The 8,398-nt window shown below is 42.9% G+C and overlaps 1 protein-coding gene across 1 annotated transcript; it reads right to left on the reverse strand.

The window, feature by feature from the left end:
- Positions 1-2,412: 2,412 nt before the first annotated feature.
- LOC128854896 (uncharacterized) lies at positions 2,413-6,202 on the reverse strand. The gene is made up of 2 exons (XM_054089355.1): positions 4,862-6,202; positions 2,413-4,710 (listed from the first exon to the last, which is right to left on the reverse strand). The coding sequence occupies exons 1-2, from the start codon at positions 6,200-6,202 to the stop codon at positions 2,413-2,415; spliced, it is 3,639 nt and encodes a 1,212-aa protein (XP_053945330.1).
- Between the last annotated feature and the right edge of the window lie 2,196 nt (positions 6,203-8,398).

An 8,398-nucleotide genomic window follows, 5' to 3' on the forward strand; every position in this document is an offset into this window, starting at 1 on the left:
TTCAAACGTAATAGGGCGATTGCGTTATATTTGGCTGGAAAATCACAACCAGCCATTGTTCGTGAGCTCAGTCATATCAAAGTGAATAATATGTTTGTGTATCGCTATGGAGGTGGACCAAAAAAAACCGCAACAACGCCAGAAATGGTTCGGAAAGTGAAGGCTCGTCTTGAACGAAATCCACGTCGAAGTGGAAGAAAAATGGCGAAAGAACTGAAATATAGCAAGACAGCATGCGACGCATATTGAAAAATGAACTCATGGTCAAGGCTTACAAGTTCCAAAAAGCACACGATCTTTCACCCCAGCAAAAAAAAAACCGGTGCGAAAGGGCAAAGGAGTGGTTGTTCCCAATTGAGCAGTTCATAAACACTCAAAACGATCGTGTTTACTTGACCGAACGCTCATACGAGAATTTGAGTCTACGTATGGCCACTCGATGGACGCTCTCCAATCGTTTTTATCGAGCCTGGTGTCAAAGTGAATGCGACTTATTATCTGGAAAATGTTTTAGGAGCTGCTTTAGAGCCGTGGACACGCAAACATTTCAGTCGTAGACCAGAACTCGGCACCGTGTCATAAAGCTCATGTGAACCAAGAATGGTTAAAAAATCATGTTCCACTGGTGGTCATATCGAGCTAAAGTGAATATAGCTATTGGTTGCGGCGTTTTTTTCTGCTTTGAAAGGCACTTAAATTCACAATTAAATCCGTTGAAAGAAAAACTAAAATTTATTTAATACAATCATTTATTTAGATAGAGAGTTGACATCCGAGTTGACTGACGAACAATGCGTAAGAGCGATAAAAGAATAATGAAATGCAAATATGTATAGCGATGAAAAAGGTATATCGATGTTGTTGAAGTGAACTCAACAAGAGGTATATCGATGTTGTCGAAATGAACCCAACATACCGCCACCCTTGAACTATCATGATATGTTCAATATGTACATTACAAAGGAAATAAATTCGAATACAAACTTAAGCAAAATAGGAATTTCAGACTTTAAATAAGTTAAATAACTAATATACATTTTAGTTTTCTTCGGAAAATACGTCCCCTTGAGTTGGTAGAAGACACAGCTTAGGTATTGGGCGAGTGAATTCTCCGTTTGCGGTTTTTATCGTTACGACACGTACGTGACCATCTCTACCAGGATGACAATGAATTACTCTTGCGAGTGTCCACTTTGTTGGAGGAGAAAATTCATTAAACACAGCGACGACGTCTCCTTCTTGAAAATTTCGTGATGGACGAAACCACTTAGCACGTCGTTGCAAGCTAACGAGGTATTCGTCTCTCCAACGGCGCCAAAAGTGTTGGCGAATAACAGAGACCAACTGCCACCTTTGTTGCAGGGTTCCAGAAAACCCTTGACCCTCAGGTTCTGGAATTGCCCGCAATGGTTCGCCTACCAGAAAATGGCCAGGCGTTAAAATCGATAAGTCGCTTGCATCCGTCGAAATGTTGCATAATGGGCGGGAATTGACACAAGCTTCCACCTCCGTTAAGAGCGTACTAAACTCCTCATAGCTTAAAAGAATTTCTCCGAGGGAGCGTTTTAGATGATATTTTATGCGTTTGATTCCAGTTTCCCAATATCCTCCCATGTGAGGTGCGGACGGTGGATTGAATCGCCACTCAATAGCAGAGTCTGCAAAAAACGATTGAAGTTGGGAGTCTTGCATGCACTCTTGATATTTCTCACGGAGTTCCCTTTCTGCACCAACGAAATTCGTCCCGTTATCCGAAAACATTTCTTTACAATAGCCTCTGCGGTTGATGAATCGTTTAAAGGCGTTTAGAAACGAAGAACTTGAGAGATCTCCAACAAACTCGAGGTGCATTGCACCTGTGCACATGCAGACAAATGAAGATATATAACCTTTTACGGATTTAGCTCCTCTTCCATGCGTAAATTTGAACATATAAGGGCCAGCAAAGTCTACTGCTGTACGAACGAAGCAGCGAGCGTACGTTATGCGGGACGAAGGAAGATCACCCATTGATTGTGTTGCGAGCTTGCGATTTAAAGCGGTACATTTTACACATTTGCGATAGATATTACGAATTAAGTTGCGGGCACCAACGACCCAATACCGGCGTTGCAGGATTACTTGCATTATACGGGGGCCTGCATGTAGCGTATAGTGATGTATATCCAAAACAACGAGTTTTGAAAGCGGAGAGTTTTTTGGCAGTATAACGGGGTGTCTGACATCATTTGCAACATCTGCGGATTTCAGCCGACCTCCAACACGAAGGATTCCGAACGAATCGAGAAACGGTTGTAATCGCAGCAAACTACTACGCAGTTTAATTGGCCTTTTTTCCCTGCAACAACGTAGTTCATTAGAAAAATAGAAATTTTGTGTATACCTGATTAATCTTCGCTCGGATTCCAGCAACTACTGACAATTAGGAAACCACGTTTTTTTGTTATTGATTCCAAGCGAGCTAGAGCGGGTATTGTGTATAAATCTCAATACATAAGCGATAATCGAATAAGATGAGTATTTTGTGATGACCGACCAGTGAACGTCAGTAGCTGCGATACAAGCCTTAACCTTTCGTAAGCCTATTTCGGTTTTATGCATTATTTGCGCGGGCTGCTTCCAGAACTGTTCCTCTTCGCGTAAGAAGTCAGGTCCGAACCACCATAACTCATGATGCATAAGTTGAAGCGGAGATATACCTCTGGATGCGCAGTCCGCAGGATTGCTTTCAGAGCGTATATGGTTCCAGCACTCGGGAGGCAGGACCTCGTGAATATAGGCGACACGGTTTGCGACGAATGTTTCCCATTTATTAGGATGTGCTTGCAGCCACGCCAACGTAATGGTGGAATCTGTCCATGCTACCAGTGGACAGCAAAAATCCTTCCAACTTTGCATGACGGCCTTGACCAATTTTGCGGCGAGATGTGCGGCACACAACTCGAGGCGAGGTAGCGTTGTTGTTTTTAGCGGGGCAACTTTAGTCTTTGATGAAATTAAGCCGATTGTAATGTGACCATCCCTATGTACAGTGCGCGCATATATGACTGCGGCATAGGCGCGCTCGGAAGCGTCGGCAAAAACGTGCAACTCAGTAAATGAGCCTATCGTCCCGACTCCAACCCAACGGTTGACCTTAAGTTCAGATAAAAGTTGTAATTGCGAACGATGATCAAGCCACACCTTGCCTATCGTATCTGGTACTGGGTCGTCCCATCCAGTGTTGGAACGCCAGATGTCCTGAAACAACATTTTCGACCTGATTGTTGCGGGTGAAAGTAAACTCAATGGATCAAAAAGTTTGCTGGCATCGACCAGAAATGCTCTCTTAGTTAAGACGTGGGGCGGTTCTCCTGGAGAAATGGAAAATGTAAAATAGTCCTCTTCCATATACCAAATTAGTCCCAGAGCATGTACATTGTTGCCATCTACGGTGTAGTGTGATATGTTCTTGGATTCTCTAGCGATAGTCTCATTTAGCTCTGTACAATTTGACGCCCATTTTCTTAACTCGAACCCACCTTCCCGTAGAATATCGGACACATTTCGCTGCAATGCTTTAAGTTCCGACTTGCTAGACGCACCAGTGAGAAGATCGTCCATGTAAAAGTCTTTAAGAATTACGTCGACTGCTTTCTGAAAAGTATTGGAAGATTGTTTCGCGGTTTGTTGCATCGATTTGACAGCCAAATGCGAGGCGGACGCAATTCCATAAGTTACGCGTAGCATGCGGTAATCTGTAATAGGTAGAGATGGGTTAGAGCGCCAAACAATTCGATGTAAGTCGACATGTTTAGCTGAAACACAGATTTGTCGATACATTTTTGCAACGTCTGCAGTTACTGCGAATTTGTGCATTCTAAAGCGCAAAAGTATGGAGTACAAGTCTTCTTGTAATTGAGGACCAACATAAAGCGCATCGTTGAGGGAATTCCCCGTTGTGGTTTTAGCAGACGCGTTAAACACAACTCGCAATTTTGTCGTAACGCTGGACTCCTTTACGACAGCATGGTGTGGCATATAATATTTCGCATAGTTCGTTTTAGGCACGACCTCCATATGACCCATTTCAATTAATTCCTGCATGAATTCGTTATAGCGTGTCCACAGATCCTGATCACCGGCAAATCTGCGCTCCATGCGTAATAAGTTTCGTACGGCGAGACTCCTTGATTCACCTAATGGCACGTCGACCTTGAGTGGCAACTCCACTACAAAGCGTCCGTCCGGTTTCCTAATATGAGTTGATTCAAAATGTTCTTCGCAGTACCGCTCCTCGTGGGTAAGATATCGTGTTTGCGGTGCTTCTTCAAGTTCCCACAATCTAGCCAATGCTCTATCTAAATGTACATCACAGTGTAATGATTGTATATGGTTTGCGGGTGGAACGGATGTATCTACGTTTCCACACAACGTCCAGCCAAAGACTGTTTTCTGTATTATTGGCGTGCCAGGTGGGCCTTTACGCAGCTCAGTTAAAATGAATCGATCCATATAGTCCATGCCCACTAAGATGTCTACACGGCCGGGTTCCATGAAGTGCGGGTCAGCTAAGAACAGTCCCTTGATGTGAGACCATTCAGGAACGCTTAAACTCTGCGACGGCAAATCGCCCGTAATCTTTTGTAAAATTAATGCATTGATGGGGTAGCATTCACTTGAATGTCGCGAAGAAAGGAATAACGTCGTTTCGCCTCTGCAACGGCCACCCTGAGAAGCGCCAATTTCCCGTTACAAATATGGACGAAGATTTGCGAGCTAGACCTAGACGTTGTACGCATGCCTCAGTTATGAATGTGGCGTGAGAACCTGAATCGAATAATAAGCGAGCATTCTGCCATCGATCAGCAGAATCACGTACCTTTACTAGGGCGGTTGATAGCAACACAGCGTTTTGTGGTTTATGCATTGGGTTAACCTTGGAATTAAGGCAAGCGGAGGCGGATGTGACAGCGGTTTGCGGGAGCAAGCTAGCGGCGGGTAACGTACCTGCAGCGGTGCGGGGTGAGTCGACGACGTGGGAAGAGGTGGATGCCTCTGGCGAACTATGAAGCAATGTATGGTGGCGCTGCCGACATATTCGACAGGAAGACGCGCTATTGCAGCGTTCCTTAAAATGTCCGGTACTTAGGCAGTTTAAGCACGCCTTGAAATCTTTCACAAAATTGAGTCTAGCGTTTGCATCTAAACTACGGAATTTTTCACAAGAATAAATTCTGTGACCTGCGTTACAATACGTACAACGCGATTGATCTGCGGTGGCATGAAAAACCTTTGCCGATTTTCCGACCAATTTTTGATTGTTCGGTTTTCCTGGCCATGACTGGGTTGCCGGCGTTGATATCATCGATAATGAGCGACACCTTATTTCCAAAAAGGACGAAAGGTCTTCGAAGGTAGGAGGATCGTCGCTAGTGAGTGACAACTCCCACTGTTTGCGAGTTTCGTAGGAGAGTCTGGTTACAGTTTCATGTACTAACCAATCGTCCCAAAAATCCACTGGTCGCCCTAAAGCCTTAAGTTCCCTTATGTGTTGTTGGAATGCATTCAACACGTTCTTAATGGAGTCAGCAGTGTCGCTCGTCGATTTACGTATCTCTGCAATTGCCCGAAAGTGCGCTTCGACAATAACTCGCATGACTTTATATCGCGACTTCAGAAGATTCCATGCCTCCGTATAGTTGGCATCGCAAATTTGGAAACCGCTGATAATGCTAAGCGCATCACCCTTTAAGCAGCTACGTAAGTAGTGTAGCTTTTGACCACCTGACAATGAAGAGTTAGAATCTACGAGGGTAACAAAAGCGTCGTAGAAGGCGACCCACTCAGTGGAATTGCCCGCGAAGGATGGAAGTTCCATTTTAGGTAGTTTAATTGCTGCTGACACAGTGGGATGCGGATTTGTAGAATTCGCAACTGATTCGGTTCTACACTTCTGTACACGCCTAAATTGTGATAGCGCTGTAACGTACCAGGTCTCGGCCTGGATGCGCGCGGTCTGTTCGACATCGATGTTATCTGCACCACAAGAAAGCTCGACTTCATCTTGGGCTGTCTTAAATCGTACCCACTGCTCATTTAATAACTGCAGATAACTTTCGACATTTTCTAAATCTAACACAAATGCTTCGTCGTTGCTCTTGGTCATGTACCTTTTTATAGCATTTAGCGCGGAATCACGTGTTTTTACGAATGCGGACATTTTGCGGGTGCGGTAAAATAGGTTATGTTAATATAACGCGGTGTAGACTATATGGAATTAAATTATCGCGGTAATCCGGCTCGAAGGACCAGAAATGGTTGCGGCGGTTTTTTCTGCTTTGAAAGGCACTTAAATTCACAATTAAATCCGTTGAAAGAAAAACTAAAATTTATTTAATACAATCATTTATTTAGATAGAGAGTTGACATCCGAGTTGACTGACGAACAATGCGTAAGAGCGATAAAAGAATAATGAAATGCAAATATGTATAGCGATGAAAAAGGTATATCGATGTTGTTGAAGTGAACTCAACAAGAGGTATATCGATGTTGTCGAAATGAACCCAACAGCTTTGTTAAAATTGTAATCATTTTTGAACAATTTTGTCTTTGAAATCAATAAAAACTAATTTCACTCAAAAAAGTGATGGGCTTTTGAATAGGTAACACTTCGTATCGTTCACCCTGTATTTTCATTTTTACCTTCTCGAACCCGCTTATAGATATGATTTCCACTGTTTCCATTATGGCGAAGAGCTCCGCGTGGAAAAACACAGTGCCTGTACCCAGTGGTAAATATTTGTGTGTGTGTGGGTAAAGATTGTGTGTTCACTGTTGCCGCTCCCACTCCTTGGTGCGTTTTGGAACCATCTGTGTATCATTTTTGTGAGTCATCATTTAGCCATGTTGTGCTAGTGTTCCACTCTTCCCTAGATGGGAAGATGACCTTGTATCTCTTAATAAAATTGAGTACAGGTTCATTCGCCTGGGTTATGCATACTGCATGTTGCACGCTGTTCAAGATGTTGAGGTGTCCAGTAAGATCTCCTGGTTTAAGTTTTTTTTTCATATCAAAAGAGAGTGCTAGCATAGTAGCTTCCTTTTGAATGGCTAAATGTAGCGGTGGTAAATTTTAAAGCGCTTCCATGCCAGCAGTTGGGGTAGTTCTCATGGTCCCTGTTATATAAGAGTAGTAAAACCTGAAATAATCTTAATTTGTACATGCTTCCTTTTAGAACAACATCTTGGCGCGTCTCTTAAAATACCCTCTAGATATGAAGGCAAACATTTTTACAAGCCATGTTGGTTGTCGGCTAAAATCCGTGTATTAAATGCCAGACGATCTTTTTACAGCTGATAGCCGCAAGTGTTTTACCTCTTATCTTTTTTTTCGTTTTTTGCATGAAATTGATTTGGCGCGTTGCTGAAAATGATGCTGAGCATCTTCTAAATTTTTTACCCACTCCACGGCTGCATTGTAAACCAAAATGTTGTCATTGCTCAGTTGTGTCTAAAACAAATACTTTCGGCGCGCATAAATGCCACACACATACACACACACACACACACAGAAATGCCCGCACACAAATCATCGCTACGAAATGCCACATGCACGTGCAACTTCTTTTAAAACTTAAACTTTATAAGAAAATTTGATTGCTTGATTGATGATTGCCAAAATGAGGTTGCACGAAACACCGTCAAGCTGCAGTGAGCTGCATGGAGGCAACGCAGTGGCAAGCAGCAGCGTAGAGTGAGTAAAGAAGTTGGATTGGAACAGCAAAAAATTATTGCAATCACCCATCAACGTCAAGTGGCTGCAACTACTACACTACAGTTGCAACAGTTGCTGCGGCACTACCGTTTGCAGTCGCAATGTTGCCGCACGGCAGCAGTACTTGTTAGTTGGCAGGTTGCTCGGTTGCTTGGTTGCTTGATTTGTTGGTGCAACAATGTCAGCCGTTTTGCCAATCACACCAATTCGGTTGACAAGCGCACTCCATGATTTTTTCTATATTCTACAAATACAAGCACAAACATATGTGGACAGACATTTTCACAGTTTATTTATTTATTTCTATTCGTTTTCCTTCCGTTGCTTTGTTTGTTGTTGCTCTTATGCACGTTCGCGCTCCATGTTGCACGCAGCAGTTTTGCCTTTCACAATGACTATTGATTTGTTTTTACCATTCATGACAATGCAGTTTCGTTCATTCATTTTTTCTCAAATTTACGGTTTTTCCAAATACTCTTGTTTTTTGTTTTTGCTCTTTTTACCGTATTGAATTTATGGCAAATGTCATGCAGTTGACACGATGACGCCGCTGTCCTTCTTCGAATGCACACAATGCACTTTTTCTAGTTTGTGTTTTTATCTATACAAACTCAAGTATTTATAGGTAAAAAAAAGGTATT

This window comes from Anastrepha ludens, chromosome 2 (genome assembly GCF_028408465.1).
Source record: "Anastrepha ludens isolate Willacy chromosome 2, idAnaLude1.1, whole genome shotgun sequence".
Taxonomy (NCBI): Eukaryota; Metazoa; Arthropoda; class Insecta; order Diptera; family Tephritidae; genus Anastrepha; species Anastrepha ludens.